General features: G+C 32.2%; 1 protein-coding gene across 3 annotated transcripts; it reads left to right on the top strand.

Moving 5' to 3' along the window:
• Window positions 1-25,534, top strand: LOC112767157 (uncharacterized). 3 transcript variants are annotated; one of them, XM_025813038.3, is made up of 16 exons: window positions 1-280; window positions 356-384; window positions 523-644; window positions 754-813; window positions 1,297-1,416; window positions 9,833-9,937; window positions 10,694-10,835; window positions 11,526-11,702; window positions 12,131-12,286; window positions 13,005-13,111; window positions 13,821-13,911; window positions 21,635-21,776; window positions 22,204-22,360; window positions 23,315-23,431; window positions 24,038-24,164; window positions 25,154-25,534. In XM_025813038.3, the coding sequence occupies exons 1-16, from the start codon at window positions 226-228 to the stop codon at window positions 25,430-25,432; spliced, it is 1,986 nt and encodes a 661-aa protein (XP_025668823.1). In that variant the 5' UTR covers window positions 1-225; the 3' UTR covers window positions 25,433-25,534. The 3 variants fall into 3 exon arrangements, with proteins under 3 accessions (XP_025668823.1, XP_025668822.1, XP_025668824.1); XM_025813037.3 differs by having other exon boundaries at window positions 87-280; window positions 9,818-9,937; XM_025813039.3 differs by lacking the exon at window positions 9,833-9,937 and having other exon boundaries at window positions 87-280.
• Window positions 25,535-27,348: the final 1,814 nt, after the last annotated feature.

The raw sequence follows: 27,348 nt of genomic DNA, 5'->3' as shown, positions 1-27,348 counted from the left end.
GAAAAACAATAAATATAATATATTCAGGTATGTCTAAAATGCTTACCCTTAAAGGAGGAATTTCCATATTTTTCCGCCATAGCCATAGCCATAGCCATGTGAATGAAGAAGACATAAATGGCTTTTCTTCAGAGTTCAGAGCAACAGACAAAATGAAAATACAAAGACAAAAACAACGGTAACGAGGACCAACCAGAAAGCAACGTTTTTCAACCACCAACAACCATGAACAACTACTTCTTCCTCTTCCTCTTCCTCTCTTCTTTTACCTATTCATCAGGTTTCTCTCTTTTCTTCTTCTTCTTCTTTCTCTTTTTCATCAGAATTTGAAGAGACTAATTTGTGTGATCCTCAGGGGTGCGCTTGGACATTCACGATAAACATGTAATCCACTTCCTTTCATCAATGTCTTCTTCTCTCTGCGCTTTCCTAATTTTTTCAAAATTATTTATTTATTTTCAGCTTAATTATGATTTGATTTGTTTCACTAATTTAAATTTAATTATTTTTGGAGTGGCGCAGGTGGTTATGGATAATGGCATAGTTGAGGTCACAATATCAAATCCTGAAGGATTTGTTACAGAGATTCGGTATAATGGAATCGACAATTTGCTTGAACTTCTTAACAAGGAATCTAACCGAGGGTAACAATTAATATAGTTTTCAAATGTTTCTCGATAAGTGCAACAACAATTCTTCTTTTCTTTAGAAATAAGAAATTAATTAATTTTTCCTTCGAATCAATGTGTGTAGGTACTTTGATATGGTGTGGGATGAAGGTAAGTCAAAGAGGAAAAAAGGTGAATTTGACAGGTGAGAATGTGAGATTTTTCAATTCACGGCTTTATATTTTATACTGAGTAATGTTAGGGTCAGTAACTTTTGTGATTTGTAGTTATCAAATAGCTATTAATAATAATTTTAATGATGTGAGATTGGTGTGAAATTTTATCCTGACTCACTTTTTTTTTATGGTTACATGTTGGTCAGAATTTAGAAAAGTTGTTGGCCCCCTAGACTTTTCCTTTTATATTTTGTATTATTTTGTTGAATTTAATTTTGATGCACACTCATATAAAATAATTTTACACGTGTATTCAATTACGTAATGTCATATCAGTAAAAATAATTACATTTTACATTAATTATATGAATAGTAATCTAAAAGAACAAATGTGATTGTATAACTATATAAAATATTTTATATTATCAGTACATCAAAATTAAACTCTATTTTATTAAGATATATAATAATTCTTGTGTAATTAAGTAAAACTTTGAGAATGTTTTGTGCAGAATGGAAGCTACAAATATGAGTGTGATAGTGGAAAATGAGGAACAAGTGGAGCTATCATTCACCAGAATGTGGAATTCTTCCCTTCAGGGATTGTATCCCCCACTCAACATTGATAAAAGGTTCTTTAATTCGACTTTATATCTTGCATATATATTATTGCATTTTTCGTGTTAAATATATACTCATTTATATGTTTTTGTTTATTTTGAAAAAATAGATTTATCCATAATATTAGAGTTTTTATGAATAAATATTTAAAATTTAATTATTATTCTTCCAAAAAAAATTTAAGATACGATTAACAGAAAAAGAAAGAAAATCTAAAATTTAGTGTTTAAACCCAAAAAGCTTTTTCAGATAAGTGATTTTATTATATACATAAGTGTATCAATAAATATTAATGTGTCAATTGATTTACTTTTTATTTATTAAATATATATAAAATAGTAAAAATAGAATTCATTGGGATGATGAATTGTTTATAACTTAGTCAAAAGGTGTTGGATTCAAGTATTTAATATAATAAAAAAAGTTTTTTTATGAATTATATATACTAAAATATATTTTAAAATAGAAAATTAGACACCAATCTATGTCGTATTCCCTTTATATATAGTTAAGAATAAGATAGTATGCATGTCTCAATATTTTTTAGTTACATTTTATATTGATCCTTAATCACTTATTGTAGTATAAATTAGTTTTTAACATAAAGAAATGACGAATTAATCTCTTAACCTTATAAAATATTAGATAAGTTAATCCATGACAAATAAAAAATTTTAGACAATTTAATATCTTTAAAAAGTACCAAGACTTAGAGTAGAAAGAAAATAAATGTGAGAAAGAGAAGGAAAGAGTAAAGTGAATCAAAGAAAAAATAGAATCATATTGCTTTCATAAAAAATATATTAATCATACTTATTATAATAGAGAGGAGAGTATTTATAATGATAAATATGGTAGTTCATATCTTGTGTGTAATTCTAACAAACTTTGTCAGTTTATTAACTGTCTAATTGCTTTTTCTATACAACTCCTAACATTCTCCCTCAACCAGAGGGTGGTGGTGAGGCTACTCAAAGTGTCACGACCTAAACTAGAATAAATAGAATTTTCAATTATACTAAAAGACAATACATTCTCAACCTCATATTTAAAACATACTCAGCATATCTTAAATATTTACAGCAAAGCATAGTCTATTAGTTTTATATGCTAGGATATTTACAAGCAACATACTCAAGTCACCAAAGATAGATCCTGCCTATATCACATGGAGCAATTTAATAGGTCTAAAGAGCTTTAAGGCTATTTACACAAAATATTAAGTCCTTAAACAGTAAAAGAATCACCAACACAAACAAAACTAGAGCAGAATTGATGAAGTTGGATTAGGATCAATGCCCATATCTAAAAAAAATGAAAGAACAACAGAGTGAGTTTTACAACTCAGTAAGTAAGCAGAGCATCTATAGCCCCACAAGAGACATTTGTATAATTAGTAAACTCTTAGTTAAAATAAATCCACATTAATAATAGTGACAAAATTATATTCAAACGCAATGGTAATTAATTATAAATATCAAACATTCAAATTTCTTTATTTATAACAATATACGCGGAATGTTATCTAATCCAGAAAAGTCAAAATAACAGACAGAAATCACACTTAGGTTGTTTTTCTTCGTGTGAGTTCTGAAACAGACATGTTCCACTAATTTTGTGGACATAAAACAGACAGGAACCATTTCATCTCATATGGTCCTGAAAATGCAATTATATACTGACAAAGTGCACCAAGTCTAGCGCTTACTGCCGCTAACTGTAGTTTCTGTTATAGAACCTTCCAAAATATTTTGACATACAAATTATGATCAAGTTAAAGGTTGTCAACCAAATCAATAAATACATTATCAATTCAATAGTAATAATTCATGTAATAACTTTATCCAAATTCAATACTAAATTTACATTCAAAGTGTATATGCAAGATAATATTTACATTATAGTTTAATTTCTCAAATAACCACTTCATTCATTTCAACGTAAAATATCATGTCTCAAGTGGGATTTTCTTTGTAAAATATTTAACATAAACATCATATTAACAAATAAGTTAGTACATAACTAAATAATAAATTATAAAATTATTTTCAATAATTATAAAAATGATGTGAATGCTAAAATTTAACTATAGATACAAAGTTTATTCACAGACTAAAATTTAAACGAGGAATTTCTACTCCAAAGGTTCCAACAAGCAAGGAGAGTGGTTCCTTTAAGTATCTAATACCACAAACATAATAATAACTCTAATAAGTTAATCTTAACATCAATTGATATAATAGAACCTATATACCAAATAATCCCAAATTCTATCTTACCCTAACCCTAAATTTTCGAATTTATTAATACCCATAATTATAAACATGATAAAAAATTAAAGATATAGATAATTATCAAGCTAAAGAATCACTTTAATGGCTTAATAATTAGTAATACTTGAATTAAAGGTTATTTTCCTCTTCTTCAAGTTTAGGCTACTTCAATGAAGTTTTGGAATAATACCAACATAAGAGAGCACACTTGATAGAGTGTAATAGAGTTGGAGTAGAAGAAGAGTAGTGAAACTAATTGAAATAAAATTGTATGGAATTATTGTTGAAGAAGTGACAATGGAAGGGGAGATTAGCATAGTAGTAGCGGTGAGAAATTCTGAAGCAATGTAATAACATGTGTGTGTGTATTGCTGGATTCAAGGGTTCTTTGTGCCGTTGGAGTAGAAGAAAAGAAGGAAAAGTTATGGGCTTGGCCCATTTGTGTTTGTTTGTTTGTTTTATTTTTTTATTAAGCCCTACACAAAGCTTAGGTCTGAAACTGAGAAACTGCGCCTGAGACACTGGCTTGGTTAGCACATCGGCCACTTGATCATGAGAAAGTATATGAACCACATGAGCTTGCTGTTGGACAACTCTGGTACGGACAAAAATGCAGGTCTATTTCAAAGTGTTTGGACCTATGGTGAAGGATAGGATTCTTTGACATCAGTACAATGCTTCGATTGTCACAAAAAAAAATGGGATAGGACCTGATGGAAGATACATTTCACACATAAGCTTTTGTAACCATATGGACTCATTCATTGCCTATGCTAAAGTACGAAATTCTGCTTCTGCACTTGAGTGTGAGACAGCAGCTTACTTCCTACTCGACCAGCATATGAGATTATTTCCTAGCAAAACACAGTACCTGGTGATGGATCTTCGATCATCAAGGTCCGCTACCCAGTCTGAGCTACAGAAGGCAATGATGTAGAACTCCAAATTTTTATGAATATGGAGCCCTATTTTAGATGTACTAGCCAAGTATCGCAAAATGTGTTTGACTGCCTTCCATTGCAGCTCAGACGGCGAGTGCATATACTACGAGACTTTGACTGCATAGGTAATATCCAGCCATGTGATCGTGACATACTGAAGCCCCTTTCGACAACCGAGCGATAGAGAAAGAGATTTTGCAGGGAGTGTCTCCAGCTGCAGATAGCTTTAAGCTACTCATCATGTGGTTGCAACTAGTTTCACATCAGCCAAGTGTGTTCGCTTCAAAAGATCATTAATATATTTAGACTGCTGCAAGATCATGCACTGATTTGAGGTTGTTACTGTCTCAAGCCCCAGAAAAGAACTCATTTCACTCAGGTCTTTTAGTGTAAAAACTGCATCAAGTTGCTTGATAAGAGTATTAACTTCAGAGGGATTGTTTCCTATTACAAGAATGTCATTGACATAGCTGAGTAGGTAAATAATGGAGCTGGAGCAGTGACGAACAAATAGGCATGGGTCCGACATAGTGCTGGAGAAACCGAACCTATTTAAAGCCTCACTGAGCTTGAGGAACCAAGCCCTAAGAGCCTGCTTGAGGCCATAGAGTGCCTTGTCAAGTTTGCAAAACCAAGCTTGAACCAAACATATAGCTGTCAGGTTGAACCATGTGAACTGTTTCAGACAAATCCCCATTCGAAAACGTATTGTTGAAGTCAAACTACCGAATTTTCCACCCAAAAGTCATGGCAACAGATAAGACAATCCGCACAGTGGCTGGCTTGGCCATCGGGCTGAAAATCTTATCATAGTCCAGCCCCTCTCGCTGATGGAATCCTTTTGCGATGAGTCTTGCTTTGTATTTTGTACTTGGCCATCGGGTTAACATTTCACCCGAAAAACTCACTTACACTCGATGCAGCAATAGCAGGTGTGGTCGGAACTAGCGTCTAGGTTTTGTGGCAAATGAGAGCAGCATACTCTTCATCCACCGCCGCCTTCCAATGGGACATGGCTAGTGCTCTGGAACCAGAGATGCTAGCACTTTCGACTTAAAAATACAAACTCTAATCCTAGTCACCATAAGATAGATGCGGCCAGGATCCATGACTATTGCAGCTCCAGCATTAGTAGCTAACCTTGCAGTACCTGAGAAAAACACATAAATACAAGGAATAGAATTTATATTGCTAGGTAAAGAACAAATATCAACATAATCAGTATTGCCAATAGTCCCCGAAACCTGGGATTGGGTGGGAATGGCACTAGATACTAAGGAATAACTTGGATGACCCGGGGATGGGAGAAGGGTTAGATACACAGACAGGAGGAGTAGGATATGGAGGTGGATATTAAACTACTCTTCTATATTAGCCCATGACAACAATAAAGAAGTCTTGTGGCCCACAAATTCAGTCCAACAGAATACATAAATTCAGTTCTAATTTCAGTCTTTATTAATTTATCTTATCTTATCTTTATGTTATCTTCTCTTCTTATCTTTATTTGTTTTTATCTTTCATAGGACAATGCTCTATATATATTTAGTTTTATCCTCATAGTTTACAATACACTTCAGTACAATTCAATTAATCAATAATCAATAAAAGTTATTTTCTTTGTTTTTCCTATTCTTTCACAATTTTATCATGGTATCAGAGCCATGGTATCCTCCTTGAGGAGAGGATATATAAGTTATCATCTCTTCGGTGAGAAATCACCTTGCTTCTTTTTCAAACTTCCTCCCACAATAAATAATCATAGATTTAGTTACATGCATCCAAGTGAAAATTCTACCACAGTTTTGATTATCCCGGTTCTTTACCAGCAATTTCGTCTGCGCCTTCTTGTATTTCATCTGCAACTTCTTCCGGGAGTTTCGTCAGTATTCTGTTTCAGCAGTTCAATTTGCATCTGTTCTAGCAGTTCAATCTGCATCTGTTCTAGCAGTTCCATCTGCACTCTTATTGCGCTCTACGCACCATTTGAAGACCACTCTTATTGCGCCATACACGCCCTCTAAAGATCAATCTTGTTGCGTTTTACACGCTTATTTTTTATTTTTTATTTTTTTATTTTTTATTTTTTTATTTTTTTATTTTTTTTTATTTTTTATTTTTTCATTCTTTTTTTTTATGAAGATCGCTGCTTGCTCTCTCCCCCTCAAGCACAGCATCTCCTTTTATGTATTTTTGCCGTCGGCAGCTCAAGCTTCGCCGCACGCAATTGTTTAAAGATCGCTGCTCAAGCACAGCATCTCCTTTTATGTATTTTTGTCGTCGGCAGCTCAAGCTCCGCCGCACGCAATTGTTTAAAGATCGCTGCTCAAGTACAGCATCTCCTTTTATATTTTTGCCGCCGGCAGCTCAAGCTCCGCCGCACGCATTTTTTGAAGATCGCTGCTCAAGTACAGCATCTCCTTTTATATTTTTGCCGCCGGCAGCTCAAGCTCCGCCGCACGCATCTTCCTCCGCGTCACTACGTCAGACGCGTCTTCCTCAACAATTTCATTGGAACTTATCCAAGCTGTGGATTATTAACATCTTCCATCCACCAGCTTGCGGGGGCGTATTAAACTACTCTTCTATATTAGCCCATGACAACAATAAAGAAGTCTTGTGGCCCACAAATTCAGCCCAACAGAATACATAAATTCAGTTCTAATTTCAGTCTTTATTAATTTATCTTATCTTATCTTTATGTTATCTTCTCTTCTTATCTTTATTTGTTTTTATCTTTCATAGGACAATGCTCTATATATATTTAGTTTTATCCTCATAGTTTACAATACACTTCAGTACAATTCAATTAATCAATAATCAATAAAAGTTATTTTCTTTGTTTTTCCTATTCTTTCACAATTTTATCAGTGGAGAAGGTAGAGTACTCGGGGATGCAGTTGGTGTGGAAGAGATGGTGGTGAGGGTGGGAAGATGCGGAACCGAGCTGGAGAGTTTGTGGTTGGTGTGAGGGAACATAAAGTTATAGGAAGTTCGGTTTCATCAAAGAGCACATGCCAAGAGATGTAGACTTTTCTGAAGCTGTCCATGCATCTATAACCTTGCAGAAGGATGAATAACCAAGGAAAAGACATTTTTGGAGCTTGAAACTAAACTTTGAGGTTGGTAATATCTAAGTTGATGAAAACATGCGCAACCAAAGGTTCTTAAGAAATTGTAGTTCAGTGCCAAAGGTTCCAAGGATGTGGCTTCAGAGGAGGCCGATCCAATTTCTATGGCTTCAGAAGTGTCAACTGTGCGGGAGAGTTGGTCACACAATGTAGGAGTACTTCCATAGGTGCAATCAAGACTATTTGAATCCACATGGCTAAGTGTCCCATTCACCTGCACCTCCGTCTCACTCGTTCCATCAACCACATTCATCACACGACCAGCAGGCCAAGGCTCTCGTAACTGCTGCACCACCTACCACTCCTTTCATCGATAAGGCTTGGTACCTGGACACTGGTGCCTCACATCATCTGACCTTTGACAGCAACAATCTCATTACAAGCTTAGACTATGAGGGATCAGATCAGGTATTGACAGATAACAGACAAGGTATGAACATAAAAAGTGTTGGCAAATTCGTATTATTCTCTGAGCCTCATTCTTTCTATGAAGCCTTGACCTCGATCTTGATAGACTTGCTGTTCTTGAAAGCCTTGATGCTGATAATCGTGGTGCTGTTGTTGACCTTGTCGCCTCTCACTTGAATCTGGCTTAGTTTCACTGGACTAAGATAGATGCACCGGCATAGATCCTAATTTCACCTTTTTGAACCTCTAAACTAGCTCATCTGGATTTATTGGCAACACTTCTACTTCACTTTCGGTGATTGTCTCTGCTTTAGTGAGAAAAGTGCTGTAATCCTCGGTTAAACCTTGAGCCACAACATCAACAAACTCTTCATTGGACAGAGGTGTTCCTAGGGTTGAGAGAGTATTGGTAATTTTCTTGATCTGTGCCATATAGTCGGACACCGAAATTTGGAATTTCACAGCCTTTACCTACGTTTTCAGTTATTTCACCTACGATTTCAATCTCTTCGAAAAATATTCATCTAATTTGGACCAGATCTTGCTTGTGAATTCACACTCCACCAGCAAGCTTGTAAAGCTCGGATCTACTGAGGCAAATAACCATGCCACTAGGAATTGATCATCCTGCTCTTACTACAAGAACTCCTTCGATTCAATTTCGGCGAGCTAGTCCTCTTCAGACTCGTATCTCTTAGAAATTTTTTTTATGTTGAGATGATATTTGAGGCTATTTGATTTTAAAAATGCAAAAGCCTAGTGCTTCCACGGCATAAAGTTGTTGTCATTTAATTTGAAGGAAATAGTGTTAATCGTTACTCTCGATTTCACCGAAGCAGTCAAAAAACTTGAATTTGCAGAAGCTATGGTTGGATTAACAGGATCCATGGATTAGAACTTATGCTCTGATATCAAGAAAGGTATCAGAGACTTAGGGTAGAAAAGAAACAGAAGTGAGAAAGAGAGAAAAAGAGTAAAGTGAATCAGAGAAAAAATAAAATCATATTGCTTTCATAAGAAGTATATTAATCACACTTATTACAATAGAGAGTAGAGTATTTATAGTGGTAAGTATGGTGGTTCATGTCTTGTGTGTGATTCTAACAAATTTTGCCAACTCACTAATAGTTTAATTGCCTCCTCTATACAATTCCTAATATATTTTAATCATGATATTTATATAAAAAATTAAAGACTAATTTATCATTTTCTTAAAATATTAGAGGTTAATTATCTTTTTATATTATTAGAGGCTAATTTATTTGATATTTTAAAAAAATTAAAAATTAATTTTTCATTTTTTTTGGAAAGACTTTTTTTTAATACAAAAATGATTAAAGATCAATTTGAGATATTACTCCTTTTTTATTCTGTTTTTTACGGCAATATTTAAAACAATTTTGGATCTTGTAAACATTTATTAGTAGGTAGTTCAGCCTATATTTTAGTTGTTAGATAATAGATACCTTCTCAAAGAATACTTTCTAATTCATATTTGATTTAATCTGGTATTATACCTTGAAAAAGATCTGACTTTACACTAAATTTAAAATGAACATTTTTTAAATATAATAATCATATAAACTTTTTATATTAATTATTATTTGTCCATAATACATAAATTGTCTATACAAAACAAAACAAAACAAAATAAAACAGGTTTGTAATGGTTAGTGGGTCGTCGGGGTTCTATACCTATGCAATATACGAGCATTTGGATGAATGGCCAGGATTCAATCTCTCCAATACAAGGATTGCTTTCAAGCTTAGAAAGGACAAGTACGTCACACTCTCAAAACTTCATTAAATTATGAATTTAATTTATGAATCAGCAATCAAATAAAAAATAAAAAAATAACATGAAATTATTTATTTTAAAAAAATTTAATCATTTTTTTTATTTTTATAATTTTATCAAATTTATAATTAAATTTTTATATTTTTTTTAATAAAGTCCTTAACTACTTTTAATTTTGTAATTAAGTTATTTTCGTGTTAAAAATGTTAAAATTAACGAAATATTTTTCTCAAAAAATATATGATCAAAGATCTAATTAGATTTTTAATTGTGGGTATTTTTAATTTGCAAAGAATTATTCTGTTAACTCTAATATTTTTTATAATGACAATGACCTAATTACAAAATTAAAAGCAATATAAAAATTCAATTGAAAAAAAATAAAATCTTAATTACAAATTTAATAAAATTATAAAGACCAACAGATTAATTAAACCTTTCAAAAATTAATAAGATGTATATAGATGTTGTCTTTTAAAAAAAAAGCCACTATTTTTTTTTTAGTTTTGCGTACAAATTTTGTATAAATTTACTTTATCCTTTATTTGTCTTTATGTTTAAATTCTTTTTTTAGGATAACAAAAGTTAAATCTAAATGTTTAACACCAGATTATGAAATTATTTATTCTAGGATAGGTTTTGGGAACAAATATTTTTATGATAAAAAAAAAAGTTAATTAAGGCTCGTTTATATTGTAATCAATAATCTTTTGATGATTTTGTTGATAATTGGTAAGGTTCCATTACATGGTGGTAGCAGGGGACAGACAGAGATTTATGCCTCTTCCTGATGATAGAGAAGAAGGAAGAGGCCAAGTTCTTGCTTATCCTGAAGCTGTCTTGCTTCTCAATCCTATTGAGCCTCAATTCAAAGGAGAGGTAATAATAATATTCATTTCTTAACAAATAATTCAAGGTTTCTTCTTCTAATGTGTTGGTAATTTCTTTTGTTTTTAATTGATTAATTTATATTTCAAATATTTTAATTTTATTTTGTTTAAATTACTAAATTCTACAAACATGCTTACCCCACTAAATTTGCAGTGTCCTAGGTTTTTTTTTTATTAAGGGCTCTTTAGACTCCAAAATTAAGTAATTTATCTTAATAAAATGAAAAGGATTCTTTAGTCTAGTGTTTTATACTTAAATTTAATTTGGATAAACAGTTTAATTAAATTAAAAAAAAATAATTTAAATAATAAATATTTATATTAAAAATAATAATAAATTATTTTATATTTAATTTTTTAGTTCTAAAAGTTCATATTTTAAAAAAAATGTGATAAAAAAATTTTTATTACGAGAAAAGTCATTTTTTTTAATTTTTTTATAAGCACTTAAATAGTTTCTTAAAAAATTACAATTTGATTTTGAAAATTGTACTAGACATTAATACTACTATTTTTTATAAGTCAAAAACTCAAAAAAATAACTTTTAAAACTTTCTAAACGGACCTTTTTTTTTAATGACATTTTCACTTTTATTGAGTGGAAATTTCTTTTTTGGTTGTGGACCTAATGCTTTGTTTTTATTTATTTATTTATTTAAATTTTGCTGGTTGCACTTAGGTGGATGACAAGTATCAATATTCATGTGAGAGTAGAAAGAACCAAGTTCATGGTTGGATATCCATGGATCCACCCAAGTCCACCGGCTTCTGGATCATCACCCCAAGCAATGAGTTCCGATCCGGCGGCCCGCTCAAACAATATCTCGCTTCTCACGTCGGCCCCACTTCTCTATCCGTAAGCTCTCTCGTCTTACCACACTAAATCCTCTAAAGTAAAAAGATGAATAATCAATTTAGGTTAGGTTGGTCGAGTAGTACATTATTGAAAAAAATTATGTTTGTGTATATAATAATTTATTAGTTAAAGACAAATTCTTAAATAAAATTTAAATTGATGATAGATTAATTATTAGTCTGTAAAACTGAAAAATTACTATTAAAAAAATTTTTAAAAATGAGTATTTATTTTTTATTGAATTTATAATTTTGTCGTATAAATCTTTGTTACATTGGAGTATTATTTACGTTTGATGCTACAAATATATTATGTATACATACGAGAATAAAATGTAAAATTCTACTTAAATTATTTGATTCATGTTTGGTTGAAGAATGGGTAGAATATGAATCGATATAATATTTCAAATTTTATATTGTTTGTAGGTATTCCATAGCACACACTATTCCGGGGTAGATCTGATAATGAGGTTTAGGCCCAATGAAGCCTGGAAGAAAGTATATGGGCCCATATTTATATATCTTAATTCACTCTCTAATGGAGAAAGCCCAACCGGGCTCTGGGACGACGCCAGACAACAGGTTGACTTTTGAAAAATTCATACATTTCTAAAAAAATAATTTCTAGGAAAAATATTTTATGTTAGATTTATAGATTGTTGAGTGAAAAAGATATTAAAAATGTTTTCAAAAAATAGGATAAGTGACTAAAGAAGAATAAAATGTTTTCAATATCCTATAAAATCTTATAATTTTTTTTCAAAAACATTGAAGCGATTAGTCTTGTTTTATTTTGGGTTAAGTACGATTTTGGTCTTTAATTTAAGGTATATGCTGAAAATTTTTTTTGTCTCCAACTTTTTTTTTTCATACAAAATCGTCCCTAAGGTTTAAAACCAAGTTTTAAAATGGTCATTTTTACTTAAATATTAAAATTTTGGACTAAATTACCTATAACAAAAAAATATAAAATAAAAAAAAAGAAAAAAATAACACAAAGAAAGTGTTTCTAAAGAGAAAATGGAAGAACGAGAAATGAGAAGGGAAGAAGAAGAAGAAGAAAAAGCTGTTCACGATCCATCTTTGCCTCTACTTTCGTCGCTACCTCCGTATGATTTTAGTCCCTAAAGTAAGGACGATTTTAAAACCAAGTTAAATTTTGGAGACGATTTTGTATTCAAAAAAAAGTTGGAGACAAAAAAATGTTAGCATATACTTTAAAGATCAAAATCATACTTAACTCTTTATTTTACCCTGTATAAGAAAAAACTGAAAATCAAAATAAAATAATAATGTTCAGATGGTGAATGAAATTGAAAGCTGGCCCTATAAGTTTCCAGCTTCGGAGGAGTATGTGAAAGCTGAGCAAAGGGGTCAAGTTGAAGGAAGATTGCTTGTCCGAGACAGGTACTCATTTATTGGAATTTAGATAGTCTAAATTTTAAATTTTTATTTTAAAAGATAAAATATAATTTTTTATTATTGAGTTTTTTTTATATTTTTTTTATTCTACCTATAAAATAAATTGTGAAAGATCACATTTTACCTTCTAAAATAAAATTAAAAATTTAGAGGATTTAAATTCCATTTATTGTTACCTCTTCTTTTTGCTGAACTCATGTGACAATTCAAAATAATTAATTTTAATTAGTCAATAGTTAACTTATAAGTATTGAAAATTCGATTTCTGCACATATAACAATCTATTGATTTGCAATAACTTATTAAATGAAATTTAAATCCGCAACAAATAAATTTTTAACCTATTAAACTAAAAAATAGCGTGAAAAATTAAAAAAAAATTGAAAAAGGTATATTTTAATTGTAATTGTCCAATATTTATTAACTAATAACGGATCAGGTATTTATTAACATCCTTTTCAAATTCAATAAATTTTACTTGTTAGGAATTAAAAATTTCACGTTTTTCTTATAACCGATAATGAATTCAGGCGAATAAATCTCAAATTATATCAGATAATAGAAAGTATTTTGACTAAAATACAAAAAAAAAAAAAAAAAAGAAATTAAAGTACAAAGAACATAATTGTTATTGGAAATGGAACTTTATAAAGTTTAATTTGGGGTGTATTGATGTATGATTAAAAATGCAAAGGTACATGAGTGATGCATTCATCCCAGTTAGCAGTGCTTCTGTGGGATTAGCTTCTCCAGGAGAGCCTGGCTCTTGGCAAAGGGAATCCAAGGTAACCAACTTATTTGCATTTATTTTTTCTCTTTAAAAGTAATCATCAATTTAAATAAAGTTTTGATTTTATTTTAAATAAATTTAATTATTCTATTAGTTTCTATAGTTTTACTAAATTTACAATTAAATATCTATATTTTTAATTAAATTCTTACACTGCTTTTAAGTTTATAATTAGATTCTTTTCATGTCAAAAATGTTAAAATTAATAGAATATTTTTTCTAAAAATATGTGGCCAAACATTAAAATAGGTTCTTAATTATAGATACATTTAATTTACAGAGAAATATTTGTTTAACTATAACTTTTTGTACGAAGGATCTAATTAAAAAACTAAAATCAGTGTAAAAATCCAATTAAAAAAAATTAAAATAAAGAAGTTCAACACAATAAAATGGAACGAAAACAGAACAAACACATAAAGCAACAACCAAACAATCAAATAACATAACAACACCAAATTGTCACAAACAGGATATTATTAAAAAGAAAAAAGAAAGTAAATTAACATGCCTTAAAGATATCCTCTCTCCTGGTAAGGTCTGGTAGGACAACACCCAACAGCTTCAAGTAGTGTAGTGAATAGTGCCGTTTGCCCCCACAAATCGTGATTAATCGCCTTCGTGCTGATTCCCATAGCCAAGTCCTGACAATGGAAACATTAGTAATCGAATATGAAAAGGAAAATACAATACACACAGAAGATACACCAGAAGAGAACGAGGAATACATAGAGTATGAAGAGAAAGATGTAGAGGAGGGTATAGAAAAATGCAAACATAGTATAATAGGAAAGCTAATCACAGAAAAATTCATCAACCCAATATGATGCAGACTACTACGTACAACATCTGAAAAAAATTAGAAGGTTTCAGAATGGAAGAAATCAAGCCAAAACTGTACCAATTCTTCTTTCAAAAGAAAGCTGACATGAGGAGAGTGCTAAAAAGGGAACCTTGGACTTTCAAGAACTCATGACTACTGACCAGAAAGTGGGAAAGAAGAACCAACCCATCAGATATGGATTTTTCAAAAGCACAGATCAAACTTCAGATCTGGAATATGCCAAAACACTGCAAGACCACAATTTTGGGAAGGAAGATAGCCGCTTGAGTAGGATATGTCATTGACTACGAGTTATTTACAGCCAGCCCCGACAAAGGAAGTTTTATCAGAGCGACAATATGGATAAAACTAACGGAACCTATCAAGAAGGGCATACAGATGGGGAGCAAATAAGATGGCTAGACATGGGTGGACTTCAAATATGAAAGATTATCCACTTGCTGCTATTTTTGTGGAAGAATAGGACACGATGAAGCATCCTGCGAGAATGCAGAAGAAGTGGACAGTAGCTCAAAGACAAAGGGGTTGGGGCCCTAGATCCGATCAGAAATTACAGGAACCAAAATAGAACAAAAGGAACAAAAATAAATGGCACCAGAAAAGAACAATGCCCAGACAGAAAAAGAAAAAACACAGATAGAGAAAGGGAGTGTGCTGGAGCAAATGGCCAACCTAATAGTGAAAGAGACAAATAATCTATCAGAAGAAAAGGAAGCTGAAGTAACCAGGAAAGAGACGAAGAAAAAAGTAGAATAAGATGGGGGAGCAAATAAGATGGCTAGACATGGGTGGACTTCAAATATGAAAGATTATCCACTTGCTGCTATTTTTGTGGAAGAAAAGGACACGATGAAGCATCCTACGAGAATGCAGAAGAAGTGGACAGCAGCTCAAAGACAAAGGGGTTGGGGCCCTGGATCCGATCAGAAATTACAGGAACCAAAATAGAGCAAAAGGAACAAAAATAAATGGCACTAGGAAGGAACAATGCCTAGACAGAAAAAGAAAAAACTCAGATAGAGAAAGAAAGTGTGCTGGAGCAAATGGCCAACCTAACAGTGGAAGAGACAAAGAATCCATCATAAGAAAAGGAAGCTGAAGTAACCAGGAAAGAGACGAAGAAGAAAGCAGAAGAGCAAGAGAAGGTGCAAGAAGAAAGTAAAAACGTATAAAAAGTTAGGCAAGTTGACGGAGCAACAAAACAAAAAGAGATTGTAAAGGAGAAAACAGAAAGTGAAAAGAACACAAATGACAAAAGGAAGAAAAGAGAAAATAAAGAGGCTGCCCAAGTAGACCGTAAAAAAAGTGGAAGAGACTCGCAAGAACAAACCAAGCCAAACCCATAATACAAGCAAGCCAGAAACTGAATCAAAGAAAAGAAGAAATGAAGAGAAGGATGTCATGAAGTCTGATGAAGAGGAAAGTCCCAACAAAAAAGAGAACAAAATGGAGGAGAGGCAAAGGCTGCAAGGCAACAGCCCTGCCTAAACCAATGAAACTTATAAGTTGAAACTGCCATGGGCTTGGGAACCCATGGGCAGTGAGAGCCCTAAACAAGCTCTTAAAACAACAAACTTTCAACCTGGTGTTCCTAATAGAGACTAGGAGAAAAGTAGATGAATTAAATAGGATAAGAAACAGAGGAGGAATGATGAACATTGCAGGAGTTGACTGTTCCGGAAAAGGTAGAAGCAGAGCAGGGGGCCTTGCAGTTCTGTGGGATAATTCTATCCAGATTAATGTTTCTTCCATGTCCCTAAACCACATAGACATGGAGGTTAAAGCAGAAGAGAGTGAGCAGATTTGGAGAGTCACGGGCTTCTATGATAATCTAGAAACAACAAACAAACATGAATCATGGAATCTTTTGAACATCCTTGGACAAGCCCGAAACATGCCATGGCTTGTCTTTGGTGATTTCAATTAGGTTCATGAACAAAAGGAGAAGCAAGAAGGTTTACCAGTCACTTATACTCAGGTAAAATGATTTCAAAAGACTTTGCAGATCGACCAATTACTTGATTTGGATTTTGTAGGACACACCTTTACATGGTCGAACAACTAAACAGGAGCTGCAAACATTCAGGAAAGATTGGATAGGGCAGTGGCATCTATAGACTGGAAAGAAGCCTTCCTAAAAGCGATAGTACGACATCTCTAAAGATACCAATCTGATCACTGTCCCATTCTCATTGATGTAAAAGGAAAGACATTGAAGAGAAGAAAAAGGCCCAAACTATTCAAGTTCGAAGAGGTGTGGCTAGGGAACCCGGAATGCAAAGATGTGGTGAAAAGAGCATGGAATAGCAACTCAAATCAGATCAATAAAAGAATAGAGAATTGTGGAAGAGTCCTAACCGAATGGGGGTGAGCAAGTTTTGGAATAATCCTAAAGAAAATAAATGAGAAACAAAGAAGACTAGATAAGCTAATAGCTCCCACTCAAACCGAGGACACAGTGAAGGAAGTAAAGGAGATTCAAGTTGATTTAGATGACCTTCTGTGCCAAGAAGTTTGGTGGGCACAAAGATCCCGGGCTACTTGGCTAAAGTCCGGTGATAAAAATACCATATTTTCCATCAAGAAGCAGCCCAAAGAAAAAAGAGAAATCGGATTGAAAGAATCGCCGATAAGGCTGGAATTGTTTTTGAAGAGGAGGAAAAGATGAAAGAAATCATTGTTGACTTCTACAAAAACCTTTTCAGGGCAGAGAGCACATAAACTGTGGAATAGATGGCTGATGTAGTGAGGGGGAGAATATCACAAGAGGCGTTTAATGTGCTGGATAAAAAAATTCAGAAAAGAATATGTCAAATGAGCATTAAACCAGATGCACCCATCAAAGGCCCCAGGTCCGGATGGATTACCAGCTCTGTTCTACCAAAAAATGTGGAATGTAGTTGGAAAAGATACAACCAATTGGGTGCTAAATTATATTAATGAAGGAGGTGACCTATTAGAACTAAACAAGACTCACATATGCCTAATTCCCAAGACAAAGAATCTGAAGCACACAAGAGAATTTAGGCCAATCTCCTTATGCAATGTCATTTTCAAGATAGCAACGAAGACTATAGCCAATAGCTAAAGCTAGTCCTAATTAAAATTGTGGGTGATTTTCAAAGTGCTTTTGTTCTCAGGAGACTGATCACTGACAATGGGCTGATTGCTTTTGATATTTTCCATTTCATGAGGAAGAAGAAAACGGGAAGCAAAGGTTATGTGGGATTAAAACTGGACATGATAAAAGCCTATGATAGACTTGAATAGAATTTTTTGATAGATGTTCTCAGGGCCATGGGCTTCCCGGATTAATGGACAGAACTAATTGGAAGATTCATCAACTCAGTTTCTTTTTCAGTTCTCATAAACGGGACACCATCTAAGCAGTTCACCCTATCTAGGGGCATTAGATAGGGGGACCCGCTATTCCCCTATCTGTTTATCCTTGGTGCTGAAGTATTTTCAGGACTGCTTATAAAAGCTCAAGAAAGGAAGGCTATTTGAGGTATCAAGATTGCAAGACAAGCTCCAGAGATCTCTCACCTTTTCTTTGCGAACGATAGCATAATTTTTTTGAGAGCATCAGACCAAGACATAACAGAGATCAAGAACATCCTTCAATCCTACCAAATGGCTTATGGACAAAGAGTTAACTTGGACAAATCCGAACTCTCCTTTAGCCAAAATGTGCCTCCTTTCAGACAAAAGCTTATACAAGAATGGTTAGAGATAAGGTCAGTGGAGAATCACTCAAAATATTTGAGAATTCCAACCTTTGTGGGTAGGTCAAAGAAGTTTTGAAGCTTTCAACCAAGCACTCTTTGCCAAGCAAGGTTGGAGACTCATCAAGAATCTCGACTCTCTAGCTGCAAGGACCTTAAAGGCTAATATTTTAACAGAAAAAATTTTCTGAAGTTTGAAATTGGGTACATGCCTAGCTATACTTGGAGGAGCATTTGGTCTGCTAAGTGGGTTCTTGATTTAGGAGGGCTGTGGAGAATTGGTTTGGGCAGAACAACAAGAATTTGGAGTGACCCGTGGCTTCCTCATAAAAATGGTTTCAAAATCTGGAGTCCTTGCTCTAATTTTGATTAGGAAGTCATAGTGAAAAACCTCATCGATCAAGACTCATTAATATGGAAGGATGAGATAATTAAACAGACTTTCTTACAATTTAAGGTCGAGCAAATTCTAAAACTACCTCTTGACATTAACCAGCAAGAAGATTGCTACTATTGAAAATATTCTAGAATAGGAGAGTTTGAGGTTAAAAAGGCATACCATCTCATTAGGTCCCAACCCGAAAATTTAGCACAAGAAAACAATCCAAACTAGCGTCTGGACTTCTCTTGAAAAAAACTTTGAAAAACCAAAGCAAGCTAAAGGACTTTGAATTTTGTTTGGAGATTAATCTCACGTGCTTTACCCACAAAATCTAACCTGGAAAAAAGAGGAATCAGAGACATAAACCTTTGTTCCAAATGCTGAAAGGGAGAAGAGACAAATATTCACCTATTCAAAGACTGTCCTTGGACACAGATTCTGATTCTTATCACCTTTCAACCTGAGAACAGATCAAGAAACAAAACAATCAATAGGAAGGTGGATTGAAAAGATGCTGGGGAGAATCTATAAAGAATTCAGGGGTCTCTTCTTGGAGTGCCTCCATGGATTATGGTGGGAAAGGAACGAATTAATTTTTGAAGGCAAATTAATGGACATGCAGGAGATCATTGATATGGCATCATCCACGTTTCGGGAGCTTACCGGGCTCAGAGAAGCCTCTGCCGCGACATCCACAGAGCCACCTCCAGGTAGCAATAGTGTGTCGTCTTGCGAGCCACCACTGCCGAATCTCTACAAGCCCAATTTCGATGCATCTTGCACAGAAGAGGGAAAGGTTGGAGCAAGAGCAGTTATTAGAAACCATGAAGGAGTTATTATGCTGGCAGCTACATGGGATATTTCAACTACTTATTCGATAGAGGAGGCAGAAGTAATGGCATGTTTTTTGGGTTTGAATATGGCTTTGGAAGACTGTTTTTTTGACCTTTTGGTGGAAGGGGATAACATAAACGTAATCAGGGCTATAGAGAAAGATACCCCCTTCTTAAACAATCTTGGGCTTATAGTGTCAAATTGCAAAAGACTTTTGTATAGGTTTAAAAGTAGACAAATCTCTCATGTTAGGAGAGATGGTAATAGAGTTGCAAATAACTTAGCAAGATTAGCTCTATCCACACTAAATTGGGTGGAAGAGTCTCCATTAGTTGTAACCAATTTGGCCTTTTTTGGATATTATGGACCATCTCTAATTTTAATATATACTCCCTTTAAAAAAAAAAAAAAACATAACAACACCAAATTTTATCCCATTGTCATTTTTGCCATTGTCTTCAACAACAAAAGAGATCCATACTCCTCCAGTCCTTGTAGCTAAGAAAAGATATATTGATAATTTCATGAATACATTTTCCTTTATTCTTGAACATCCTTCTACTCCTTTCCATTCAGATGATCGCAAATAAACACATCAACCACTTATTGTGCTCTTCCTTTCTATTTGTTACTTCTGTCCATCTTTAAAAATATTCCTTCAACGTTTCTGGAAAAGACCATTGTTTGCCAAAATTGGATATTTATGCACACCATACTTGCCAAGTAAATTCACGATAAAAAAACAAGTGATGAATATATTCAACATCCTTGTTACATAATACCCATACATTATCTTTCTAATTAACAATTTCGACCCGACTCAACATTTCCTTTGTATTCACCCTGCCTATGAAAACAAACTAAACAAACAACTCTACTCTTGGTGGAACTAACTCTTTTCAAATAGACCTAGTGAAATTGTAACTTGTTACGTCCTCCGAAAGCGTTTTTGCCTGTAACACCTGCACAAATGAGTTAGTAGAAAATACTCCTTGTCTATCAAGCTTTCATATAACTCTATCCTCTGTGCCATTCGCTAGCTTAACTGGCCTTAAAATATCATGTAATTGATTCACAAGTTTCAACTCCCATTGGAAAAGCTCTCTCCTCCATTAGAAGTTTCAAATTCTCTCTAACCCATCCCAAAATTTACATTCTCCTATGAAAAAAAAAATTTGAAAACTGATCTTTCAATGAACCACAACGTAGCCAGACATCCTCTCAGAACTGAGTTCTTCTTCCATCACTAACTTTCATAAACAAACCAGTAACCATCTTATCTTTTACTTGTTGCTTCCTAAATTGTTGTTGACAAATATCCTTCTATGAACCCCCTCTAGTAGGTAATTCCTGAAATGATAACAGCTCATTAAGATTTAGATCATTATAGGAACATACTACCTTTTTTCCACAACGGACACTCCTTTATAAACCGCCAGTACCACTTAAATAGAAGTGTTGTGTTATGAATCATTGCGTCCCTGACTCCAAACCCACCTAACATTTTAGAAGCCTGCACCACTTTTTACTTTACCAATGTTATACAATTCCTCCAATCTTCTTTACTCCATAAAAAAATCCTCTGTATTGAAATTATTTCCTCAGCAATAATCTTTGATATTTTATATAAAATCAAATAATATACCAGTAGACTATTTAATGCTGTTTTAATGATTACCAACTTACTAATTTTATTAAGTACCTTAGCTTTTTATAAACTGAACTTCTCCACTTTATTTGTTATTGATTTTCAAGTCTTGACTAATTTTAAGTTTGTTCCTAACGAGACTCCAAAATATTTATAAGAATCTAATTACAAATTTAATAAAATTATAAGGACTAACATAAATAATTAAACCTTTTAAATATACTACTTTATTTAAATTATCAGTTATGTAGAAACTAACTTTCTTTTAATCTAATTTCTTGACAGGGTTATCAATTTTGGACCATTACTGATGATAAAGGCTATTTCTCAATTACTAACATACTCCCTGGGGAATATAATCTCTACTCCTGGGTCAAAGGATACATTGGTGACTATAAATATGATAAAGTCATTAACATAACTTCAGGTAATAAACAAATTATTACTTTAGGCTTTTGAAAGCTTTTGTAATTAATTTATAAGTTCTTAAATTAAAAAAAAAATACAAAATAAGTTTTCCAAAATTTATTGTGATTGATTTTTAAAGTCCTTAAAAAAAGTAGGTCTTAAAAAATATTTTAATATTAAATATCTCTTATTATTTGGCAATTATCTTTTTTCAAATTCGAAACAACTTATTTTTTTTTTTTTTACCAAAGATAGGAGACTCGAACCCGCAACCTCTTAAATGAGTATAGGGAGACTATGTCATTTGAACTATAACTCATTGGCCGAAACAACTTACTTATTTTAAAGAAAAAACATAAATTTACTACAAAATCCTTCAAGAAATTAATTATTTATTGTTCTCTAAACTATTATTTTAACCTGGGGATGCAAATGTGTGAACACAGGGAGTGAAGTTAATGTGGGTGAAATTGTTTATGAGGCACCAAGAGAAGGTGCTACTTTGTGGGAAATAGGTATACCTGATCGTTCTGCTGCTGAGTTCTATGTTCCTGATCCTAACCCCAAATACATTAACAGAATTTATGTCAACCATACAGATAGGTTTGTTCATATATTCTTCTTTAATTTCTCATAATTGGCATGCAATATAATATTATAATCCCTTTGTATAACCTTTTAAATTTAATACTAGTACTATTTTAGACAAATAATGTAATTAGTATATTTTACTTTTTGCTTTTTATCCATCCTTTTAAAATTCACTAGTTCAGTGTATTGTTATATCAATAGCTAATTTTAGAATATACTAAACTTTTAATAGTGACAATTAAAAAAAAATATTTGTACATCTAAAAAAAGTATTTTTTTTAATTTGTATTTTATCACTACTAGGTTGAATAAACTAGGTTAAATTACATAATTGGTCTCTACACTTTCAATAAAATTATAAATTAGTCCCTACACTTTAAAAGTTTGTAATTGGGTCCCTAAAGAGAATTAAAATTTGCAATTTAGTCCCCATCGTTTAAAAAGTGTTTGATTTAACAGAATATTCTTAGTATATTCTCTATTTTAACAGAATATTCTCAGTATATTCTGAGAATATTCTGTTAAATCAACACTTTTTGACCGGCAGGGACTAAATTACAAATTTTAATTCTTTTTAGGGACTCAATTACAAACTTTTAAAGTGTAAGGACCAATTTACAATTTCACTAAAAGTATAGGGACCAACTGTGTAATTTAACCAATAAACTATAAACTCACTCTACTTGATTTTTACTAATTTATTATAATATTTAATTTTTGATACACTATCAATATAAAAATAGTTTTATATATACATCTAATAACAATATGTTGTCAAAAATAATTCTTTTGAGTCGATCAGTGAATAATTATTCAAAAAATAGATATAATTGAACTATAATATAAAATACTTTATACTATCAGTGTATTAAAATTAAACTCTTTTATTATATCTACATTTGAATTTAAAAAGTGTGTAAACAAGAGTTGATTAACATGAAATTCTAATAATTGATTGGGTAGCAGGTATAGGCAATATGGTTTGTGGGAGAGATATGCTGATTTGTATCCAAAAGAAGACTTAGTATACAATGTTGGCACAAGTGACTATACAAAAGATTGGTTCTTTGCTCAGGTTAACAGGTTTGTTTTATTTTTCATGTCTTTTATTTTGCCAATCTCAATTTGAGGATAAGATTTTATTTTCAAATATGTTTCATGTGATTATATTTTCATATAAAATTATTGGGTTTAATTACTCTGTTGGTCCCTATAGTTTCGCAAAATTTTCAATTAGATCCCTATACATTTTTTTCTTTTAATTAGGTCCCTACACTAATTTTTTTTCAATTGAGTCCCTACACTTTTTTTTTCTTTTATTTGAGTCCCTGCACTAATTTTTTTTTAGTTGGGTCCCTATATAATGAAGCCAATTACTATTAAAAGGGACCTAATTGAAAAAAAAAAATTGGTGCAGAACCCAATTAAAAAGAAAAAAAGTATAGGGACCTAATTAAAAACTTTGTGAAACTATAGGGACCAACAGAATAATTAAACCTAATTATTGTTAAGATTTAACTAATTTGTGTTTTAAGAATATATTTTAAAAATATAATAATAAATTTTTTAAATTTCTTTGATGTATTTAATGTCAATTTGAGAATAAGTTTTTATTTTGAAATAGGTTTCATGTGATTATAGTCTCATTTATAAATATAATTATAATTATTTCCTTTTGATGTTTGTTAGGAAGAAGGAGAATAAGACATACCAAGCAACCACTTGGCAAATTAATTTCAATTTGGAAAATGTGAATGCCAATGGAACTTACAAATTGCGAGTGGCTCTGGCCTCTGTACATTATGCCGAGTTACAGGTATAAAAGTTTTCAACTTTTCATTCATATTAAAATATGGATATCTAACTTTATATTAACATGTTAGCTAAGTAATAATGAATAAAACAAAAATATGTTTCAGTTTGTTTAATTGATGTATTCTTTACAATTTTAGAAGTCTTGTATATCAAACATAAAATTAATCATATAACCCTACTTACTAATTTAAATTTGTAAATAAAATTATTTAAGGCTAATAACGTTTATAACGAAAAAAAAATTAATTTATAAACAATAATAACATGTGATCAATTATTTGTGTAAAAGTTACACAATTACATAAAAAACAAAAAGATTAATTATTCTGTTAATTCATGTAGTTTTATCAAATTTGTAATTAGATTTTTATATTTTTTTTCTTTCATTTGAGTCTTTGCATTACTTTTAATTTTATAATTAAATCATTCCTAATATAAAATATATTAGAATAAATTGAATATTTTTTTGCAAGTATTCATAATTAAAAATTTAATTAGATTTTTGATCACATATTTTTGAGAGAAATATTATATTAATTTTAATATTTTTAACATGAAAATGACCTAATTACAAAATTAAAATCAGTGTAAGAAATTAATTAAAAAAAATATAAATATCTAATTAAAAATTTGATAAAACTAAAACTATAAAACTTACAAAATAATTAAACCAAAACAAAATTATAGTAACTAAATTCGGTTCGACCCAACGGGCCGGACTGTTGGACCCTGTTAAAATAATAACTATGCATGCTTAATGATGTGTAATGAACATATTGAATTAATACTTTTTTTTTTATCAAAGATAGGAGACTCGAACCCGCAACCTCTTAATTGAGTATGGGAAAACTATGCTATTTAAGCTATAATTCATTGGCATATTGAATTAATACTTATTAATACTTTTATATTGAATTAATACTTATTAAGTACTTTTGGATTATATATTATTATTTATTTTATTTTTTTTGCTTTTATGTAATGAGCTAGATTCGGGTGAAGAATTCATCAGAAGCAAATCCACCATTATTTACAAGTGGAGTTATTGGATCAGAAAACACCATAGCTAGACATGGAATTCATGGGTTCTATTGGCTTTTCAACGTTGATATAAAAGGCACTCTTCTTGCACAGGGAAATAATTCAATCTTTTTTTCACAACCCAATAATACAAGTCCATTTCAAGGAATTTTGTATGATTATATTCGTCTAGAAGCACCACCCCATCACACAAATTTCACACCAAAATTAAATATTCTTCCAAATTAAGAATATTCATAGAAAAAAAAATCTGATATAGATTATTTATTTATTTATCCAATATGAATTAAAAAAAAAAAGACGAATCTTTATGAGTCTATGAGATTTGATTGCTCAACTAAAATTCTGAGTTCTCTTCAAGAAATCATAGAAAGAAAAATCATCGTGTACAGTAATTGCTGCTTTAAGTTATGGAATGCTACTATCTTATTTCTAACTTTACTATTATTATTTTTGACCTGACAATAAAAACTAATTTGATTTAGGTGAAATTATGTAAACGTATTTTTTTTTTTTTACTAGAAAGTAACAAAAGAAATAAATAAGAAAGAAACAAAAATAAAAAACATCAAACTGCTTAAGAAGTAGGACAATTTCGTTAATGTTATTTTCAAGTTCCTTTTAAGGCAACCAAAGCTCTATTTGGTGAGTATGAATCCTCATTGCCGTCTTTACCATTATATCCGCCATTTTGTTTGCATCTCTTAACATCAACCGGAAGTCAATAGGCCATTTTTAAGACACGATGTCCTAAATTTTCAGCACCAAAGGATCAACAAAATTAGAGGTATCCTGAAAATTATTGACAAGAATAAAGGCATCCACACAATCTGTTTTACAAATAACATCTCTTTGTCCTAAGTCCCAGACTAGAAGATATATTCTCCAAATAGCAAATAATTCTCCTTGCAGAATATTACGACTCTCAATCGTTCCCAGACAGCCTCGTTGCCAACTTTCATTCTAATCTCTGCTAACACAGGCAAAACCAACACGATCGCCAGTACTAGGATAATTTGCATCACAATTAATCTTAAAAGTACCCACCAAGGGGGGAAACTATGAGTCACTAATGGTAGAGGGGACAGAAAATTCGTTACAATTCAAAAACATTCTGAAACTCTTTTTTCAAAGGATAAAGCCATACTAGTCACCTTATTCAGGAGTTAGGACTCATGTGGATGAAAGATTTCATTATTCCTGGAACGCCAAATCCACCATAGACCAGAAAAGAATCTAAAAGAGCGCTCTTTGCTATGAAGTAAGAACCAGTTCATCAAATCCAGTGGTTGACCAGAAATCTCCAAAGCTTGCCAAACAAGCTGAACTTTCGGACAATCCCGAATACAATGAACAACTGATTTCTGGCCAGAAAAACATCGTGGACAGCTGTCTGTCGGCGAGATGCCCCTTCTGAAATGAAAAGCAGCAGTGGACAGATATGAATAGATATTCTGAAGATGCCACTGTCTAGATGATCAAAGATCCAAGATTCGAAGATATGAATCAGAAATGTGAACATAATCCATTTCATGACAAAGTTGCCCCTCTCTTCTCCAATTAGAAAACCAAAAGTTTTTATTCAGATTCCCAATGCACCAAATAAAGTCATCCTTCAAGAGATCTTAAGTTTTACATATACTCTTCCAAACATAAGAGTCTGTGTCTTGAGACCGACTAAAACAGTCTTTGAGAGAAGAACGGTATTTTTCCCTCAACAATTGAACCCTAACTTGGTAGGATGATGAAAAAATTGCCATATTAGCTTCCCAAAAAGAGCAACATTAGCACAAAACGGATCTCGAATCCCAAACCTCCAAACTTCTTAGGGGTGACCAACACCTTCCAACTAACCAGATTCATGCCTCTACCATCAGCTTGACTTTTTCAGAGAAAGCTCCGCATCATAGATTCTATCTTATTGGATATCCTTTTAAGGAAGAAAGATACTTGCATGTGGAAAGAAGGAATCCCAGCCACTGCTGAATTGATCAAACATAGTCTTCTCGCCTTGATAAGCAATCTCCATTTTCAACTGGCCAGCCTATCCCGAATCTTATCTAGAACATCATTGAACGCTGCTTGTGTCACCCGATAGTGACTAAAGGTAACCCCTAAATTCTTACCCAAATTTTGGACGAATC

This window comes from Arachis hypogaea, chromosome 17, assembly GCF_003086295.3.
Source record: "Arachis hypogaea cultivar Tifrunner chromosome 17, arahy.Tifrunner.gnm2.J5K5, whole genome shotgun sequence".
NCBI classification, from domain to species: Eukaryota; Viridiplantae; Streptophyta; class Magnoliopsida; order Fabales; family Fabaceae; genus Arachis; species Arachis hypogaea.
This window is presented reverse-complemented; position numbering and strand designations above follow the sequence as displayed.